At 37.9% G+C, this 22,541-nt stretch overlaps 1 protein-coding gene across 1 annotated transcript in view; it reads left to right on the top strand.

Annotated features, from left to right (window-relative positions):
• LOC150100544 (lysophosphatidylcholine acyltransferase 1-like) overlaps positions 1-22,541 on the top strand; it is a 335,629-nt gene that overhangs the window by 241,374 nt on the left and 71,714 nt on the right. Inside the window, exon 11 of the mRNA XM_090401170.1 lies at positions 12,694-12,844. Coding sequence (XP_090257296.1) covers positions 12,694-12,844 — 151 coding nt within the window. The remainder of the gene's footprint in view (positions 1-12,693; positions 12,845-22,541) is intronic.

Raw genomic sequence — 22,541 nt, 5'->3', positions numbered from 1 at the left:
ACTTCCGTGGAACTTGTGCTGTTGTAAGACTCTTATTAAACAGGCATGCCAGTGCTACTCTGCCAATTCCCTGGATCATTCCCTTAAGATGTGTGGTGATATGTCATTAAATCCTATTGCCATATTGACATCAAGTTTATTTATTTCCTCAAATACCTCTTGCTCACTCACAAATAATCCATCTTCTCCTATGTCCTCTACACTTAAGTTCCTCATGATTCAACCCTGATCAGTATGAAATACAATTATAAATTGATCACTGAAAACTTCATCAATGTCTTCTGCAGTAGTTATCATTCTACCACTTTCATTCTTTAACTTCATCTTACCATGATCATTCTTCCTTCTACTTGCCACATATCTAAAAATCTCTCTAGGTTTTTCTTTGCCCGATTTGCCAATTTCTGCTCATACTCTACTATTGTTTTCCTTACTAACTGAGTCACTCTCCTGGCTTGTTCTTTATACTCTTCAAGTAACTGATTATTACCATTATTCATCATGTACTTCCTCCAAAGTACCTTCTTTTTCCGGATTTCATGTTTAAGCTCCACGTTCATCCATTTTAGACCTACCTTATTCAACCTTTTGGCCTTCAGAATACAGTCATGGATTGATGCTTTTATGTATATCTTTGTCAGTTCCCATGCAGGATTTATTTCCTTACCACTCAACTCCTTGTTCCACATTATAGCTTTAAGCTGTCTCCTAAGCTTGTCATAATCACCAGCCTTATAATTCCACATATATCCTTTCCTCACAAAAGTCTGCATATGACTAGCCACAACACAAGTGATTATTTCATGATCACTTTTACCAACTGGAGGAAAATGTTCTGTTAAAGATACTATGCTATTTTAAACCTTATTTTATTCCATTTCCCAAGTAAGCAAACAGACAAGTAAGTCAAGTTTGCACCTGCAAGTATTGCAAGTCTAGGTGACCCCCACACGTAGTGCCAGTCAAGGCAACTCATGGTAAAGGTGGGTAAGCTCTGATCACTATTCTTAATATTTACCCTTAATGAAAAGCACATCTCCTGGAGGAGTTGTATGATGCTATGTATTAAAGGCAATCTCTATATTACTAAAATCTTGGTAAGTTTATTTTTCACTAGGTTAGACTATAATAAATTTAGTTTAATCCTTTATCCCAGTGAGAGCAAACAAAGTTTGTGCCTGAAAATATCTTCAGCACTGAATATAGTGTTGTACTATCTTACTTGGGTAAGTAGTACAACACCAGGCAACTTTTAGCAAAGGTGGAGCATGTTACCAACACTCCTATCGCAGTATCTTTCAGGTGCAAACTTTGTTCTCACTGGGATAAAGGATTAAACTAAATTTATTAAAATCTTGGTATTTCTAGCCTGGCTCCCACTGATGAGACCTCAATAAAGGTAGAAACCAGTCTGGGTAGAAAATGCTATGCCTTTAATACACAGCATCATACATCTCCTCCAGGAGATGTGCTTTGCATTAAGGGTAAATATTAAGAATAGTGATCAGAGCTTACCCACCTTTACCACGAGTTGCCTTGACTTGACTACGTGTGGGTCACCTAGACTTGCAATACTTGCATGCACAAACTTGACTTACTTGTCTGTTTGCTTACTTGGGAAATGGAGTGAAACCAGGTATAAAATGGCTTGGTATCTTTGACATTTATTATACCCAAGGTAAAATACTTTCTACAGACACACACACACACACACACACACACACACACACACACACACACACACACACACACACACACACACACACACACACACACACACACACACACACACACACACACACACACACACACATATACTATACTTGAAAAATACGCTCTTCTGCTGGTCCATGATGAGTGAGAATATTTATTTGATGAGTAAAAAAAATCAGGAGAAGGTTCAGTTTCATCATCTGTTTTTTTTATATGATATGAATTCTGTTTCATGTTTCATGTAGTAGATTTTTGTGTGATTGCCTTATTTATCACTTCTATTAGGGATTGCTGATCATTACAGATGCCTGTTTTGTCAATTATTATTATTATTATTTCCACCCCAAGACCTCATGGAGTCAAAGACTCATCTGCGAGGTCCTTTTATCACACAGACAACTCATCATACTGTGTTTTAAACACATTCAAACTCTTTGCAGACACCACATTCTCAGGCAAGGCATTCCAGTCATTCACAACTCTGTACTAAAAAAAAAAAACCTGCCTCTCCACTCCCCTACTCACACCCTCTTTATACAGTTTCCAGGGATGACCTCTGGTTCTCCCCTGATCTCCCACTATTCTCTGTAAAACTTCTCCAGCATTGATCTTATAACAACCCCTTATCAACTTGTAGGTCTCTATCATATCTCACCTCTTCCTCCTGTCTACCAGACTCTGCAAATTACATCTTCTCAATCTTTCCTCATATTCGACATTCCAGAGGTCAGAAACCTTAGTCAGTCTCCTTTGGATCCTTTCCAACATCTCTTCATCCTTCTGAAAACCCGGTGACTAAATCTGGGCACAATAGTCCATGTGTGGCCTAATCAAAGCCTTATACAATGGAACAAGAATCTCCCTACCTCTACACGTCAGTATTCTCCACATCATTCCCAAAAGCCTTTGTGTTATCTTCACAATTTTGGCAATGTGTCCCCTAAATTTTAGATCCTCATCCACTATCACCCCCAGATCTCTTATTTCCTCTACTTCCAACAATATAGTCTCACCAAGCATAAATTTTGCATCCAATCTTTGTTTTCCAAATTTTAAAACCTTACATTTTGCAACATTGAATTCACATCCCCATTTCCGTGCCCATCCACTCAATCTATTCAAGTCTTCCTGTAAGGCCACAACATCTTCAATACACTTCATGGTTCGTCCCACCTTTGCATCATCTGCAAACAACTGAATATCTCCATCCAAATCTTCACCTATATCATATATATAAAAGTTAAACAGTAATGAACCTAAAACTGACCCCTGATTCACAAGTTTTTTCATAATGTAATATGACCAGTGAGAAGATAAGATGCACATTATTATTATTATTATTTCCCAAGACCTCATGGAGTCAAAGACTCATCTGGGTGGTCCTTTTATGACACACACATCTTACCATGTCTTAAACACACTCAAACTCCTTGCAGTCACCACACTCTCAGGCAAGGCATTCCAATCATTCACAACTCTACATGAAAAAAAAACCTGCCTCTCATTCCCCTACTCACACCCTCTTTATACAGTTTCCAGGGATGACCTCTGGTTCTCCCCTGATCTCCCACTATTCTCTGTAGAACTTCTCCATCATTGATCTTATAACAACCCCTTACCATCTTGTAGGTCTCTATCATATCTCCCCCTCTTCCTTCTCTCCACCAGACTCTGCAAATTACATCTTCTCAATCTTTCTTCATATTCAACATTCCAGAGGTCAGAAACTACCTTTAGTCAGTCGCTTCATGCATCACTTTATCTTTAGAGAGTGTTCAATCTTACCAAGAAGTAACCAGTTAATTGGTACATATCAACTTAAAAAAATAAGCAGCAGTAAACAGCTTATTTCTTACCCAGTGATGGAATATGCATAATTTGAACATTTAATTATTATTCTTATTATTATTACATAACACTTCCAAGGAGTTCAGAGACTCATCGAGGAGGGCACCAACTCTACAACTTTCCATATCAAGCACTCAATCCACAATTATCTACACCAATGCCATCTACTGCCCACTACCACCACTAGTATTTTCACAGTAATAATAGTAAATAATAAATAAAAAAAACTCAACTAATGCCTTTTTATTCCCATATATGGAGTAGGCAAGGCCGTTTTAACCCTATCTAACGTTTTGGAGACTGAGGGGGCAGTTCAATCTCCACTGGTAGCCAATCAGAGATTAGCTGGCCCAAGACTTTCACTAATATCATGACATCTGGTGAAGGGAGGCGACTGAGAAGTGCTGCCATCTCATGGTCCCTAATCCTAACACTGTGTTTGTGCAGTCTGAAAATAGTCTGAAAATAGTGTGGGTTCTATGGTCAATTTTCTTGAGTTTATGGGCTGAAAAACTTGAGTTTCCAGGAGAAAAATCTGCTTGCCTGTGCCAGAGATGGACTAACTTGGGAATCAGTTGAAAAAAGGCTTAGTGAAAGTTCCTCTAGTCTGCGACTACAATCGAACTTACGAGGCTCTATCTTCAGGTGATTCAGTGCTGTGGAAGGCACATGCCATCTGCACTGAGCTACATAGGTGCTAAAATAATAGTAATATATAAATAAATAATAATAATAATATTATTATTATTATTATTATTTCGGCAACTCCAAGGAGTTGACAAACTCATCGAGGGAGGCCTTAACATCATGTCAAGAACAACTATTCGACATTCACAAAGTATCTATCATACCTTGCCTTGAACTCATTCACAGTCACAGCACCCACAACAGACTCTGGCAGCTTATTCCACCCATTCATCACTCTCCAAGTAAAAAACCTAGCTCTAACACCCCTGCTAACCACATTCTTGCCCAGCTTCCATGTATGGTCCCTAGTCCTCCCACTAACAGTCCTATTCTCAAAAATATCTTCCGGATTAATCTTATAGAATCCCTTCAGTAATTTGAATGTCTCAATCATATCACCCCTTTTCCACCACTCAACCAATTTCTGCAGCCTACAAATCTTCAACCTGTTCTCATAAGGTTCATTCCACAGACCTGCTATCATCTTGGTCACTCGTCTCTGGATCCTCTCCACCTCCTCCCCATCAAGAAGAAACCCTGGCGCCCATATCTGGGCACAGTAGCCTAGATGGGGGTCTTATCAAGGCCCGATACAGAGGAACAATAACTTGTTTGTCTCTGCTTGTTAAAGTATTTTTCAGAAGCCAAGTGATTTGATGAGCTGATTTAGCCACTTTTGCGATGTGCCCCCCCCTAAACTTCAACTCCCTATCCACCAACACTCCAAATCACTGGCCTCGTCACTCTCCTGGAGTACAGTTCCACCAATGTGATATACTGCTGCTAATCTTTTCACCCCAAAATGCATAACCTTATACTTTGCCACATTAAATTGATATCCATTCTTGTTAGCCCAGTCCTCCAAACTATCCAAATCATCTATTATAAAAAAAACAATAAAATACAAGAAGTGTACAAAAACAACAAATATAATTTGAAAAAAAATTAAAGTTAATAAATGTAATAAATTTAGTTTAATCCTTTATCCAAGTGTAAGCAAACAAAGTTTGCACCTGAAAATATCTTCAGCGCTGAGGTAAAGTGGTGCAATACCATGTAACTCCGAGCAAAGGTGGACCAAGCTATCATCACTCCTTGTCTCAGTATCTCCCATAATGCAAAGTACATCTCCTTTCGGACATGTATACTGCTATGCTTTAAGGGAAGGGCCACTACCCAGACCGGTTTCGAGCTTTATTGAGGTCTCGTCAATAAGTCAGTACTGACAAAATAAAGTCCTGAAGATATTTCAGACGCAAACTTTGTTTGCTTACACTTTGATAAAGTATTAAACTAAATTTATTATAGTCTAACCACGTGCAAAATAAACTTCCAACATCTTTCTCTAAATCCAGAGTAATTCAATAATAAGGTGGTACACCTGTTGGCAACTTGTATAGGTAAATATGACCTCTCCTATTGCTTCTGCTTTAATATCTCCACATTTGGGTCTGCCTCCCATGCTGGATATAGATATATATGAGAGGCTCTGCTTGGGGTAGGTTTTTGCCTGTCTCTGAGTAGAGCCACCACTGAGATTATGGCTCTGTCTGGTGGTGGGGTGAGCCCACCACTGGGTAGAGCCAACGCTGAGAAGTTCTTCTTGGTGACGGGGCGAGCCTGTCACTAAGTAGAACAAAGCTGAGTTAGGCGATCTTTCGGGATTGTCTAATTTTTAGAGAGGTCTTTACTTAAATAAATACACCTCAATAAAGGTCGAAACCAGTCTTGGTAGTGGCCCTTCCCTTAATGCATAGCAGTATACATGTCTGCAAAGAGATGTGCTTTGCATTATGGGAGATACTGAGTCAAGGAGTGATGAGAGCTTTGTCCAGCTTCGCTCGGAGTTTCCTGGTATTGCACCACCTTACCTCAGTCCTGAAGATATTTTAAGGCATAAACTTTGTTTGCTTACACTTGGATAAAGGATTAAACTAAATTTATTATAGTCTAACCAAGTGCAAAATAAACTTCCAACAAAGTAAATAAATAATAAGATAAATAAATAATAGTAACTTACAAGTATATAAAATAGGATCATATTAAACATTATTGGGTAAAGAAATAGTTAAGTAAATATTTAAACAGAAAGAAAAATCAGTTAGTGAATTGAACTTTTCTAGTTTTCATTAATGAAAATTCTCGAATAATATCATGTATATCAAGTTGATCCAAAATATCTGACTTTATTGATGTAATGGCAAGATATTGCATTTGAAGTTTGTCTTGTACCATTGTGTAGCGCAAGTATTTTTTAATAATTTTAAGTTTAGAAAAGGACTGTTCCGCAGATGCTGCAGATACCGGTAATGACAAAAGAATCCGAAGAGCAATTATAAAGTTTGGATAAACTGTGATTAAGTAGTTTGAATAAATATACTGAATTATCTGATATATATATCATTTTTAAAATTAGAAATAAATGGTTGACAATGTAAAATTTCTTCGCATAAATCTTCTGTGTCAATGTCCGAATGATTCTCATGTGTTAATTTTTGTCGTAACGTTTTACCACAAGATAATAAATATTCTTTATTTCATGAAGTACTTAACAAATACAAAAACTGAAATGAATTCATATGTTCTTTTAATAAATTAAATCTTTCCTTCAAAGATTGTAATATTTGATCTATTGTGCGGAGAAAAAAAATTACTTTAAATGAAATTTCAGGATCTACTATATTTTCATTTTCATGTTCGTAATCAAATTGTGTTGCCTTTTTATGTCGCCTTAGTGGTCTACTATTACAAAATACAGATTCTGCGTCAAATTTTGCTGCAATTGATTTTAGCTTTCTGCAATTTCTTTGAAAGTTTCATCAGACCTATAATCATTTAAAAATTGATTTAGATCATTCAATGATCTAAGGTAAGTTGAGGATTCATAGATGAAAACTGCAGTATTTTGGTGACAAAATTCACTTTATTTAAAATATCATACCAAATTTTTGGTGCCTTTACTATCCTGGTACCTGTGTGCCAGGATAGTAAAGGTCATATATGCATCACACACATTGCATATATGACCGCCATGCCCCTGCTTCTTTGCAAATGCCGTAATAACAGGGAAAATCACTTAAACACTACTTGAATGTACAGTATGGAGCAAAAAAAAAAAAAAAAAAAAAATGTACCAAATAACTATACAATGATATATGTTATGGATATATGTTTACACATAATGACGTACATCCACAACTATTTGTTGAATCTTGGTTAAATAAAGCATTAATGAGTAGATTACGTGCTTGATTCGGTTTTTCTTGGACAAATTCAGATCTCAAGAAACCGAGGAACTTGTAGGTTCATCTGTTTACATGCCTGCTTAGATGGAAATGAGCTTTGTCTAAGAACCAGACATTATGGAGGAAGGACAGATCTTCATAGACATTGGCCAGCATGCATGTATAGTATTCTCACTGTCAGCATAATCTGTTGCTATTAAACACTGACCCACCTGAATTGCATATGAAAAGGCACTTAGCTCCATAAGGATTCTCTGTGGGATGTCTTAAGGATTTTTGCTATCCCAGGTTTTACTGCTGTTTTGCATTGACTGCGTTTTGGAGACTGTAACACTTGCTCCAGCACACACTCATGATTCTCATTTGCATTAACAATTTGTGATCTCCCCCTCATTAGGGATCCCAGATGTCCCGTAAAATATGGGATCGTCCCTTATTTTATGGACATTTTATGAAATTCATTCTTCAGAAAAGTATTGCAAGAGTGAGCAAGACTGATTGATTAATAAGAATATTGTCAGGTGAGAGAGCATTACTATATTAACAATCTATTTTGTATCTATATAGTAAGTAAAAAACCATTTGAAGACAACTTAAAGTGGCTTAATGAAAATATGCAGCCTAACAATTGGATTTATTATTTGTTTACTTATGCTTAGTAAAGTGTGTGCATAGTAAACCTTACCACGCACACACACTTGGAAAGTTAGAATCATTTTGTAAGACTGGCATATGTGATGGATGCACATACTAAACTTTCACCCTAAGTCATAAGTGTCCCATATTTTTTTCCAATGTATCTAAGATCCCTACCCCACATGCCCTTGGTATTGTAGCAGAACACTTCCAGTATGTCAGAACCTCCTCGATTAAGGCAGTGATGACACTATTGCTTGGAGCATACTTACAGTAATGATGAACAAACTGATCACAAACATGTTGTAGACTTGGACTATTTGCTCTACCAACTCTGTATGAATGAAAATAATGCTCACCGATAAACGTTGTTTCTTCCAACATCAACACCATTGCTACAGCTAAATATAATGCCGTAGACTCTAAATGTGCTCTTTGATTAAAGTGCATGTCAAATGGCATATCTCATGGCTCATATACCGAAGGGATGTTGAAGTTCAGTACTGTTTTTTTTTTGTGCCATACTGTAAATTAGCAAGTCATTCAGATAGCACAAAGATATATCTTCCAATATCACAGAAGATCACTACATCATATTTTCCTAAGAGTCTTCATTAATAAATACTTTTTTTTTTACTGGGCATATGCTTTGACTGGTTAGCATATCCACTCTCCAGCCAATGCTGTGGGTTCGAATCCCACCGTGAGCATGGATGTTTGTGATTGTCTGTGGAAAAACTAGTGGTGGTGGTGGTGGTGGTGGTCGGCAGTAGATGGTATTGGTGTAGTTGTGGTCAGTTGGCGGATTGAGTGGTGCAGACAGAGCTGTAGAGCAGGTGCCCTCCATCGAGGAGTCTTTGGACTCCCTGGAGGTGTCTAATAATAATAATAATAATAATAATAATAATAATAATAATAATAATAATGAATATATATGAAGTTCATATGACAATATAAACTAAATGCAGGTAGAAGAAGTGGCTGAGCTACATCGACAAAAAAGCATATAATCATGTACACTGATGCTGCAAGATTGTTATCTGGACATTCTACAAAACACTTATTAAGAGACTGAGTACTTCTTGATATTATTATTATTATTATTATTATTATTATTATTATTATTATTAACATCTGATCTCCATGGAGTCAGACATTCATCATGGGAGGTACACACTATTGCACACAATGCTCATCCAACTGTTCTTTAAACTGATTTAATGTGTCTACCTTCACCCCATGCTCAGGCAATGCATTCCACTCACCAACCACCATCTATGCAAAGAAACTTCTCCTCACACCCTCCTTAAATTGTGTCAATGGAGAAGGACTGTGCAAATATGAAGATCTACAAAAATTTGGTCAGTTTCTGCATCTGACCCATGGGTAAGAATCCCATGTGTCTGTTTCTCTTAGTTTATGAAATATATCATTTCATTATTGATAGTGATGATACTTCACAGATAAGGTTTGTATGTAGATATATATATGTATATAGATACAGGAAAACCTCGTGATAATCAGTTAGCACAATTGAGTGAAATGATACTATTTTCCACTTTAAGTGAGTGATTGATCAGTTAAGGTGATTTTTTTACATTATGTGAAATTTTATGTTATGCAAAATTTTTTGTCGCCAATCTGCAGCAAGCGTAAAAGCTGGAAGTCATTAAGAGACATGAAACTGCCACTAGTAATACAATGATTGTGCAAAACTTGGAATACAGCAAGTCTACAGTTCAGACTATATTAAATAAAAGCCATTTAATGATCGAGATGGAGCGTCTTCTATCACTCTGGGTTGAGGATTGTAACCAAACAAGAATGCCACTTAGTACAGGGAATATTCAGGCAAAAACTGTCAATATTTTTACCTCAATGAAAAAGAGGAAAAAGACAAAATTTCAAGAGGAATGTGAAAGCTTTACTGTGAGTTAAGGATGGTTTGACTGTTTTAAAAATTGAGTTGGACGGCATAATGTAAGAATAACTAGGAATCTGCAAGTGGTGATAAAAATTTTGTGGCCAAGTTTCCTGAAGAATTGCAAAGGATAATTCAGGAGGGTGATTATGACAATCAGCAAATATTCAACGTCGATGAAACTGGTCTCTTTTGGATGTGTGTGCCAACTAAAACTTTCTTAGCTAAAACGGAAGCATTTCAACCAGGATACAAAGTATCTAAAGATCGTCTTATACTTTTATTAGGAGGCAATGCAGAAGGTGACTTTAAACTCAAGCCTATGTTAATTTATCATGCGCAAAATCCAAGATCTAACATTATTGAAGAAATCAGCACAATTGGAAAAGAACTTGGATTTAATGAACTGGATAATGGCTGTGGGACTTGATAATATATCACCGCGTATTCTGAAGGAATGTGCCAGAGTGTTGACACCTGCCTTGACATATTTTTTTAATACGAGTCTTGCACTTGGTCAAGTCCCTAAAGAGTGGAAGGAGGGCAAGATTGTGCCACTTCATAAAGGAGGTGATCGAACTCAAGCATCAAACTATAGGCCTATCTGTGTGTCAGGTATTGTGGTTAAGTTGTTGGAGAAGCTTGTGAGAACTAGGATCCAGAGTTGGGTTGACAACAATGGTATAATCTTTGATGGACAGCATGGATTTGCTAAAGGGAGGTCGTGTTTTAGTAATCTACTTACTTATTACAATAAAGTGACTGCATCCTTGGAGAGGAGAAGGATACACAGTAATATACTTGGATTTTGCAAAAGCTTTTGATAGAGTACCTCATGATAAGTTGACAGTCAAACTAGAGCAGATGGGGTTGGATATTAGATTAGTGCATTGGATTGGAGACTGGCTATCTGATAGGTATCAACAAGTTGTGTATGGGGGTGCAATATCCAGGAAAAGGAAAGTCACTAGTGGAGTGCCTCAGGGATCTGTTTTAGGGCCATTAGTATTTAACTTATATATTAATGATATTGGCGAAGATTTGGATGGAGATATTCAGTTGTTTGCAGATGATGCAAAGTTGGGACGAACCATAAAGAGTAGTGAAGATGTTGTGGCCTTGCAAGAAGACTTGAATAAATTGAGTGATTGGGCAAGCAAATGGGGATGCGAGTTCAATGTTGCAAAATGTAAGGTTTTAAAATTTGGAAAACAAAGATGGGATGCAGAATTTATGCTTGGTGAGAATATATTGTTGGAAGTAGAGGAAATAAGAGATCTGGGAGTGATAGTGGATAAGGATCTAAAATTTAGGGGACACATCGCCAAAATTGTGAAGACAACACAAAGACTTCTGGGAATGATGAGGAAGACATTGACGTGTAGAAGTAGGGAGATTCTTGTTCCATTGTATAAGGCTTTGATTAGGCCACACATGGACTATTGTGCCCAGATTTGGTCACCTGGTTTTCAGAAGGATGAAGAGATGTTGGAAAGGGTGCAAAGGCGACTGACTAAGGTAGTTTCTGACCTCTGGAATGTCGAGTATGAGGAAAGATTGAAAAGATGTAATTTGCAGAGTCTAGTGGAGAGAAGGAAGAGGGGAGATATGATAGAGACCTACAAGTTGGTAAGGGGTTGTTATAGGATCAATGGTGGAGAAGTTCTACAGAGAATAGTGGGAGATTAGGGGAGAACCAGAGGTCATACCTGGAAACTGTATAAAGAGGGTGTGAGTAGGGGAGTGAGAGGCAGGTTTTTTTCGTGCAGAGTTGTGAATGATTGGAATGCCTTGCCTGAGAGTGTGGTGTCTGCAAGGAGTTTGAATGTGTTTAACACCCGGTATGATGAGATGTGTGTGAGATAAAAGGACCTCCTAGATGAGTCTTTGACTCCATGAGGTCTTGTTTTAATAATAATAATAATAATAATAATAATGAAGATGTGAAAAACTTGCTCAATTCCCATTCAGAACAGTTAAGCGAGAATGATCTTCTTCAACTAAAAGAACAGGATATGTTCTCTGCGAACAAGAAGAGAATGTTACGACTAAGAAGTTAACTGCAAAAGAACTTGAGTTAGTTTTCAATCACATTGAATATGCTAATGAAATTTTGTTTTGATGTTGATCCTAATATGGAACGAAGCTTCGCAGTCCACCAAATTATTACTTGGTGATATAGTGATCACTAGCTATCGCAAATTGCATGTCAAGATGAAAAAGTCGAGCACGATTCAAACATCTTCACTTATTTTTTCTTGTAAAAAGTAGTTCAATCAAATATTCAGACATTAAATAAAAATTTAAGCAATTGATTTTTATTATGAAATTAAAAACTTTGATGATTTTGTCCTCTAATATAGCTTATACGGTAATTTTTTTCCAAATTTACGCTAATTGATGGATGAATTATAATTATTCCTATTGTTTGTTGTAATTGCTTAACGCGATTTCACTTAGCATGCATTAATTGATGGATTAATTAATCGCGTTAAGCGAGGTTTTTCCTGTATATATGTATGTATGTAGATATATATATATATATATAAATATATGTGTGCGTGTGTGTGTGTGTGTGTGTGTGTGTGTGTGTGTGTGTGTGTGTGTGTGTATGCATGTGTATATTTTTTTTTTCACTTACAGACAAGAATTTGAAAATATGCAAGTTCACTTACCATTTCTAACAAAAAAATATAATTCAGAGGCTGTGTACTGTACATATAATCAGTTTGCCAAATTCCTCCAAATTCAAGATTGTGATGCTCTAAGAGAATTCTTTGACATTATTGACCAGGTGTTGTATAAAATAGTATATTTTTCATATAGAATAATACCATTGATCTCATATGTAATAATAATATGTATTGCTCATATTTAAAAAATATTTTTGTGGCTCTCACCCAGAAAAGGTTTTTATAAACCTATAGTACATTTGTACCATGGGTGAGCTAAGGATTTTTTTTTTTTCAGTTTTTATTTACAGTATATATGTTTTTCATATTTCTAGTTATTTTTTACATAGTTGGGAAATCCTACTCTAGAGACCAAACACTGAACTTTTTCAAGCCATTTTAGGTCTTCAACAAGTGGGATGGTGGTCTCACACTGGGCATAGAATTTCATCTCCCACCTAAAGATAATCGCAAACATCCTCATCCAGGGTGAGATTTGAACCCATGACCTGTTGGTAGAGTGGATATGCTAACCACTCAGTCAACCAGGCTGGTGTAAGTCAGTGTAAACAAATAAATAAATAAATATATATATATAGAAATATATATTACCCCCCCCCCCACCCACACACACACAAAGGTAGCTGCAAAGTCTCTACCAATTCAGTGTTGTGTGAGGGCAGGGATAATGAGGAAAGTAACCTGTTGATATTCTTTTTGAAGAACTGGAATTCATATTCTGGAGAATAACAGACGGGGAAGGCTGCTTTGCAGAATGAAGGTATATGTATAAGGAAAGATGAATGGGTGTTGCAATTCAGCGAGTCAGCAATTCAGCAAAAGGGATGTTTTATAACAGTTTTTGCTCATGTTATTATTATTATTATTTCGTGACACCTCCAAGGAGTCTTAAAGACTCATCGAGGGAGGGGCACCTACACTGAAGTTGATGTGGAGATGGGAGGGGGTACTACAATGATATCAGATAATCTGAGTCCAGTTAGGGTAGAATATCATGAAAACAGTAATAATGTCCCATATAGCAGTGAGTTTGAGCTTATTTGGTGGAGGCTAAGGGTAAAATATATGGTGAGGTTGTTACTACAGATGATCTGGAAGGATTATGAGAATAAGGGTGGTAGGAGTTATGAAAAATATAAAGCACAGACTAGAAAAGTTACAAGTATTGTACAGAAAGCTAAGTATGAAAAAAAAATTGACTGTGCAGGATAAAGGCAACTGAATAGAATTTATTATTATCTGAGACCTACACAGAGTCAAGCACACATCAAGAGAGGCAATAAATCACCTGAACCAGCTGGTCAAGCTTTTCCTTAAATTCATTCACACTAAATGTACTCACTATCCCTAAGGACAAACTATTCTACCCACTCACTGTTCTACCAAATCTGTGACAGGAAGCCAAAGTAATTGCTGTGCCCAAACCAGGGAAAGATCCAAATGATGTCAAAAATCTATGGCCTATCTCCTTGCTTTGCTCCACCTTTAAGCTCTTGAAAGAATTCTCCTTAAATGAATTTCACCACTCGTCGAAAGAGCACTCCCGACTGAACAAGCTGGCTTCAGGCCGGGAAGAAGTTGCTGTGACAAGCTCCTGGTCCTGACAACACAGGTTGAAGCAGACTTCCAGAAGAAGCTTAAATCCAGAGCCACTTTCATTGAAGGTACAAAAAACTTTCCAGCTTTTTGAATCCATTCTCTCCAACAGAAAGGCTGAGTCCATATTGGTGGAAAAAAGAGTAGGCCCAGATTCCTACACAATGGTCTCCCACAGGGCTCTGTGTTAGCCTCTTTACTCTTTAACATCTATGTATGACTTACCACATATCAGTTCAAGCAAGTATATGTATGCGATGACCTAGCAATCCTACATCAATCTACCTCCTTTGCCAACCTGGAATCAACCTTGAACACAGACCTGAACATCCTAGAATAGTACTTCAAGCAGTGGTACTTGAAGCCAAATCCAACAAAAACTGTGTCCACAGTATTTCACCTGAACAACGCAGAGGCAAATCGACACTTCAACCTTTCTTTCTGTGGAAAAATGGTAGAACATGAGCCTCACCCAAAATACCTTGGCGTGAGCCTGGACAGAAGCCTAACCTATAAAAGGCACATCACCAACCTGTCCAACAAAATTAAAACAAGAAACAATATCATTTCCAGGCTTGCTGGAACAACTTGGGGTTGTGGTGCAGAAGTTCTAAGGTCATCTGCACTAGGCCTCGCATTCTCTGCAGCAGAATACTGTGCCCCTGTCTGGGAAAGAAGTGCACACACTAACATTATAGACACCCAGCTAAATTCTACCATGCACACAATTAGTGGGACAGTGAGAAGCACTCCCTCTCTCTTGGCTGCCTGTCCTATTTAACATTGCTCTATCAAACATACGGAGAAGACAAGCGTCGATTAAAGAATTTAAAGAAGTGATGAGCAACCCAGTCCTGCCCTTGCACCAGACTCTCATAAATCCACCTAGTCTTCACCTAAAATATAGAAAGCGTTTCTGGTCCATGGACAAACTCTCTTCAGCTGCCCTACCATCAACATCTGACATGTGGAGAGAATACTGGTCCAACAAACGACTTCCTGGTAGAAGATCCCTGTGCTCCAAAGTCTGGTTTTACTCTTCCTAGGAAGTTTTGGTTATCTATCAACAGGATCAGAACTAACCAGGGCAGATGTGGCTACCTACTAACTAAATGGAGGCTGTTAGGCTACCCTTATTGTGATTGTTCTCCCGTGGCCCAGACAATTACTCATATTGTGAACAACTGCCCAGGATGCCAATTTCATGGTGGTAGCCTTCAGGACATCCACAGGGTGACTGATGAGGTCCTGGATTGGCTTTCCAGATTGGATATTGACCTGTAGATGTTCCTTTTGCCATAAAAATAAATAAATAAACTGTTTCGTGAGAGAAAAATCTACCTCTTACCCCTTTCATGACTGCAAACAAACTTAACTTCCTACAATTTTTACTCTCTGAACTTTTACTCTCATTTCTTTTTGCTTCTTCCAACAAACCGTTCATATCCTCTCTCTCTCATACTATATTTATAGCTATTTTTTTGTGTTAGCATGTTGCTCTCCAGCTTAATATAATTTTGTGACCTAGTAGATAATAATAATAATAGGACTCAATGTATTAAGGCTTTTTTTTTTACACTAGAGGTCAGGCCAATAGTTTTAACGGTTGATCAATAACTTTAGCATACCATGTAGATTGTAGTGCAACTTGTTTCTTTGTATATATGTGTATACTCCAGATGATGATCTTAATGTGAAGGTCAAAATGTCAAGTGTTTATTTTGGTTTATATTAAACTAAAGTTTTACTCTAATGCAGTAGCCGTTTCCATAATTTTCATGATGTATATTTGTCACATCCTCAGGGGCTCACTTTAGTGAGTACGGGCATGGCAAACCCGAGGTACCTGATGCTGGACCATGCCTTACTTCATGTAATATACATCTGTTATATTATCTATAGACTGGTCCCTCCTCTTCCTCCCTTGCTTCTTTCTTTCTTCTCTTCTTGCTCCTTCCCCCGAATGCTATTAGAGTATTCGAGCGGAATCTTTCCTATTTTGCTGTGTCATTTTGTCTTGTGCTAACAGGACATTATCAAACACTGTAACATGATCAGACCATCAAAAAATGTTCATACCGCATAAGCGGCTGAAATGAGGTTCCTTCGAGGGGTCGTGGGGCTAACAAGACTCAACAGATTCAGATGCTCTGCAATTTGGGAAACCCTCAATACTCAACCGCTGCTTCTCCATGTTGAGAGATCACAGTTACGTTGGTATGGGCACCTGGTCAGAATGCCACAAGAGAGGCTCCCTCAGCAGGTCCTGTTTGCCAAGCCAGAGGGTGGGAGGCCACGTGGAAGGCCAAGGACTCACTGGATAGATTATATCCAAAACCTTGGGTGAACACGTTTGGGAATCCCACCAGAATACCTGAGCTTGGTGGCAGAGGATCGTGACCATTGGAAGTTCCTCTTGCAGATGTTGCCCCCACAACCCAATTAGGAAAGGTGGGCCTTGAAGATGTATGTATGTATGTATGTATATTTGTCGCTACTTAGATTATTAGTTCCTACAAGAACTACCATCTCTTTCTGTTTTCTTTTCTGTTTTTCAATTATGCTTGTCATATCTTTAATTTTTGTCCCTGGGAAACCAGAAGTAATGATTCCCTCAGCAAGTGAAAATTCTATGATTGAATCATCATACCATATCACCTCTTTTTTTCTTAGATTTTAATTGACTTACCTGTTTCTATTATTAACATGATTAAAGTTCAGTGCTTTCCTGCCTCTTTTTGTTCTGATCCTTTTTCTTATCCTGTCTAAGTTTTGTAAAACATTTTTGCACTTTTTCTAATTCTCTGGTTGATTTTCTAATAATTTCTTTTTATTGGGATATTTTCAATGTCAGACTTTCCTCAGATATATTATCAGCATCACTGCAGCAATGCTTCTTCTCATCGGGACAAAGATCTCCTCAGCAGTAACAACTTTAACTTGTGCTTCAGACACTGCCCTGTTGTGATGAGTTTTCGGAACCATTCTTAAGAGTAGTCAAAACTAATAATATTTCTACAGTTATGTTATTAAGTGCTGTAGAACAATAAATACACTAAAAATACAATAATATACTAAAATACATCAGTAAATCGAAGATAACACTCAATAAATCAACTAACTGAATGCAGAAGGTACATTTGTATCAGAAGTAGATACACCAGCTAAGTGTATGTTACATACAGTGTATGTTACTCAGTTTATGTTACATATTAAAATCTTGGAGAAATCAGTGAGGGACCGTATACAGCATTTGGCGGATGAGGATAATGTTATCTGTGAGAGTCAACACGGATTTGTGAAGGGCGCTCTTGTTTTAGTAATATGGTAACTTTTTATAATAAAGTTACAAGAGCAGTAGATGAGGGAAAGGCATATACCACCATTTTCTTGGACTTAGAGAAGGCATTTGACAGGGCGCCACATGATAAGCTGATATTTAAGTTGCAGCACATGGATCTGGATGTCAGGTTGGTAAACTGGATTCAGAATTGGCTGTCAAATAGTTATCAGAGAGTTGTGAATGGTGGGGCAGTTTCAAGGAGGCAGAAGGTTACGTGAGATCCCACAGGGCTCAGTACTGGGACCTATGTTGTTTAACCTTTATATCAATGACATTGTCAGTGGATTGCAGGGGGATATTCAGTTGTTTGCAGATGATGCAAAGCTGGGAAGGGTTATTAGTAACAGTGCAGATGTGGTAGCCCTGCAAGAGGATTTCAATAAGCTAGACAGATGAGCAAATGAATGGGGTTTCGGTTTAATGAAGCAAAATGTAAGGTCTTGAGGTTTGGGACACATCGATGGTATGCTGCATACTCTATGGAAGAAGCTATACTGGAGGAAGTAGGAGATAAGAGATCTAGGTTTGATGATTGATAGAAACCTGTGGTGAAGGTGACGAAGGTAACGCAGAGGATTGCTGCAGTAATGAGAAGGACACTGACCTGCAGAGATAAAAGAGTTATCATTCCGTTATATAATACTCTGATCAGACCACACTTAGACTATTGTTCTCAGATTTGTTCCCCAGGATTTGAAGGGGATAAATTAACTGTGGAAAGGGTAAAAAGGCGGATAACAAAGATGGTTTCAGGACTGTACAATGTTAGTTATGAGGATTGACTGAGAGAATGTGGACTGCAGAGTTTGGTGAATAGAAGAAGGAGAGGTGATATGATTGACACTTTTAAACTGTTGAGAGGTGGTTTTGGGGTTGACACTGGAGAGTTCTTTCGCTTGGTTGAACAGTGGGAAGGAGTGATGACAATGGGCCATCCCTGGAAGTTACGAAAGGAAACTGTGAGCAAGAGGGCGAGGAGTGGTTTCTTTGCATGGAGGGTGGTTGAACCATGGAATGCATTGCCTGATAGAGTAGTGAGAGTGAGTTCTGGAAATTAAAACTGAGTTAGCTGAGTTGAAGGGAAATTAGGACTATGGAGATTACTTTAGCTGAAGTAACTAGAACAGGATTAAGTAAGGGAGAGTCTTTGGTGAATGATGAAGTAATAAATAGAATGAGAGTGATTTGGAGTCAACAGAATGAAAGTACAAAAGGTCTATAAGAAATGAGATCTCGTGAAAGTGAGGGAGTAAGTAAAAGAGCGTTGAGGGAAAGTAATGAATCTGGGAGAGTCATACTGAATAGCATAGAAAATGAGGTCGTGAGTGATGCTTGGTTGGGTTTGAATGAAGTTATGAGTGGTACAATATATGGTCATTCTATGATTAAGGGTATGGAAAGCATTATGCCTGAGGAGTGCTTGGCTAGTGGAACAATAAAGAGAGTGACTTTAGCAATAAAGAGAGGACATGATGCAGAAAAGATGATAGTTATGGTGGGTACAAATGACCTGAGTGGTAGTATTAATGGAATAACAAAAGATTTAAGAAGATTGTTAGATATTGTGAAGAACAAAAGTGTCAAAGGGAGGATAGTGTGTGTGCTGCCTTGTTACAATAATGAGTTAAGTAGACAAGCGATGATAATGAATGATATGATTGCAAGAATGTGCAAAAAAGAGGTCTGGAATTAGTTGATGTCTGGAGAAAGTAATTGGGCAGGGAAACTAAAATTGAAAAGGTTGAGTGTAAGAGGGAGAATTTTATGCAGTGAATGTATATTTGTTGATCCTTATTCGATGGAATAAATTGCAGAATAGAGTGGATAAAAATCGGCATGGGGCTACTGAAATTAGTGAATATATCAGTTCTAAATCTAGTACAAGAACTAAAGGGAATTGCAATTTTTGAATACTAATGCAAGAAGCATTTGAAATAAGAGAGAAGAATTTTTGGCATTAGTCAGTGCAATCTCACCAAAAGTTGTAGGCATTAGTGAAACTTGGCTGTCAGCAGAAGATGTGATTACTGGAATTGAATGTGATGGGTACAGTATTTTCAGGAAGGATAGAGAAGATAGAACAGGGGGGGGGGGGAGGAGTACTGTTGATGATAGCTGATGAGTTGCAGCCAAAGAAAGTAGTATATCAAGAGGATAGACATGTAATTGATAGTTCGTTTGAGGCAGTCTAGTGTGAAATAGTATCCAATGCAACCAAATATACGGTTGGTTGCGGCTATAGGCCAGGGGGTACAGAAGGTGGTATTGAATTCATACATCAACAAATTAGTGCAATGAGTACAGGTTAGTGATTATTATGGGAGGGGGGGGTTAATTATGGTGATATCAATTGGAAGGAGGAAATATCACATGGCAAAAAGGAAATGGAATTCATACACCTTCTAAGAGATAATTACTTGAAACAGCACATAACTGAAGGGACTTGTGGTGTGAGAGTGTTGGAGTGGTCATAGGTTCAGAGGACATATGCATAAGTAAGGTGTCCTCGTTACCTCCAATTGGTGAGAGGGATCATGTGGTATTGACTTTGGAGGTTACAAAATTTGTGGATTTCTTTCTTAAAAAGGGGTATATACACAACTACAGGATAGGTAATTATAACAAGCTTCGGAGTGAACTTACATCCATACCATGGCAGAACATATTGCATGGGATAAAATCAGCTGGTATCTGAGGAAGGCAATATCAGAATGTATTCCCATGGTCAGGAAGACAAAAAAGGTAGGTGTTAGAAGGATGAGTAGTAGTATCAAACTTGATCTGCAAAAAAAGAAAATGTTATGGAGAATTTAAAATGGAGAGAGGCGATCAGTACGCCCATGAGCAGTACAAGACTCAAGCCAGGAAGGTTACCAGCATAACAAGAAAAGCTAAATCAGATTATGAGAAGACCTTAGCCAAGGAGATCAAGGGTAATCCCAAAGAGTTTTTCAGCTATGTGGAAAGTCAAAGGAAGAATGACTTTGGAAGGATAACCTTAGTTGGTGCTGATGGTATTGAGGTGGCCAATTCAGATCTAATAGTAGAGTTACTGAGGGATCACTTTTCAAAAGTCTATCACCCAAGTGAGGATATCTCTGTACCTGTAGTGATAACTAATGTGAGAACTGAAGTTAATAAATCAGAGGTACTTAGTATATTGCAGAATTTAAATGCAAACACTGGTGTAGTTTAGATGGAACTCTGGTTTGTTTGTTTGTTTGTTTAAGTTTGAACTCTGGTTATGGTCTCTAGAGAGTGGAAGGAAGGAAGGCAAAGTATTTCCTTTGCATAAAGGTGGCTCTAAAACTGTGATAGTTAATTACAGACCAATCACCATCTCGGGCGCGGTTGTAAAAGTATTAGAAAAGTTGGTGAAAGACAGAATTCGAGAATGGGTGGATCAGAATAGGATACTCTATAGGGGCCAACATGGTTTTGTTAAAGGTTGATCCTGCCTTAGCAAATTATTAACTTTTTATAATAGAATGACATCTGAGTTGGACAAGGGAAATGGCTACACAGTGATACTGCTGGATTTTGGTAAAGCTTTTGACAGGATTCTCCATGGAATACTGTTGTGCAAATTAGAGCAGATGGGGATGGATACTAAACTGTGATATGGATAAAAGAATGGCTCAGGTAGAGACACGAGAAAGTGGTGTGTGGTGGGATAGAGTCCAGGATGAGGCAGGTGACCAGTGGGGTGCCTCAAGGCTCTGTGCTTGGGCCATTGTTGTTTAATTTTTACATAAATGATATTGGAAATGGCTTAAAGGGAGATATTCAGTTGTTTGCTGATGATGATGATGCGAAGTTGGGTAGTGCAAAAAATCTTAACATCAACATCAAGCTGATGTTGAGAGTTTGCAGGATGATTTAAATAAGCTGGCAAAATGGGCAAAATGTAATTGATGTCAGTTCAATCTGCAAAAGTGTAAAGTTATGCATTTTGGGATTAAAAGATTACCAGCTGTGTACCACATTGATGCGGCGGTACTCCAAGAGATTGATGAGGCTAGAGACTTGGGGATGTTGGTGGATAAGGAGATGAAGTTCAGAGGACATATGGCTAAAGTGACCAAGTAATCTTATATGCAATAGGATTACTTGCTCATTGAAGAACACACTAACATCCAGAGATAAAGAGGTTATAATTCCCCTTTATAAGGGGAATAATAACCTCTATTAATAATATAAGAGGGAATAATTTTTTGTTGATATTTCACATTTGGATTGCTGTGCTCAGGTCTGGTCACCTTGATTCCTTGGAGATAAGGACGTTCTGGAGAAGATTCAGAGATGAGTGAATAAGTTGGTTAGTGATGTAAAAAATGCTCCCTACATAAGGTTGATTGATAGGTGGAGAAGTGGAGATGTGATAGAAATATTTAAATTACTAAAATGTTTTTATAAGATTGATTATTATTATTATTATTATTATGATTATTTAGGCCTCCATGGAGTCAAGAGACTCATCACAGGAGGTCCGCCCTTCTTAGGAAACACAAAGTCTATCATACCACTCCTTGAACTCATTGACCTTTCTTGCTCTAACCACTCTCTCACGCAATGCATTTCACGGTTCAATCACCCTCTACACAAAGAAGTCACTCCTCACCCTCTTACTCACAACTTCCTTTCAAACATCCAGGGATGGCCCCTTGTCCTCGCTCCATCCCACTGTTCCACCAATCAAAAGAAGTCCCACTATCCACCCTCTAACTGGCTCTCAACAGTTCTAACTAGCTCCCACCCTCTGTGCTCCTTGGTTTGTAGCAACACCCTTTTAAATATCCTGTCTTCCCCACCTCTACCTTACACCATATGTCTCAAAATCATTAGTGTCATTGCCTTCC

This window comes from Typopeltis vanoorti, chromosome 12 (genome assembly GCF_054136105.1).
Source record: "Typopeltis vanoorti isolate ZY-2024b chromosome 12, IOZ_Tvanoo_1.0, whole genome shotgun sequence".
NCBI lineage: Eukaryota > Metazoa > Arthropoda > Arachnida > Uropygi > Thelyphonidae > Typopeltis > Typopeltis vanoorti.
Note: the sequence above shows the minus strand (reverse complement) of the source record. Positions and strands in the feature narration are given on the sequence as shown.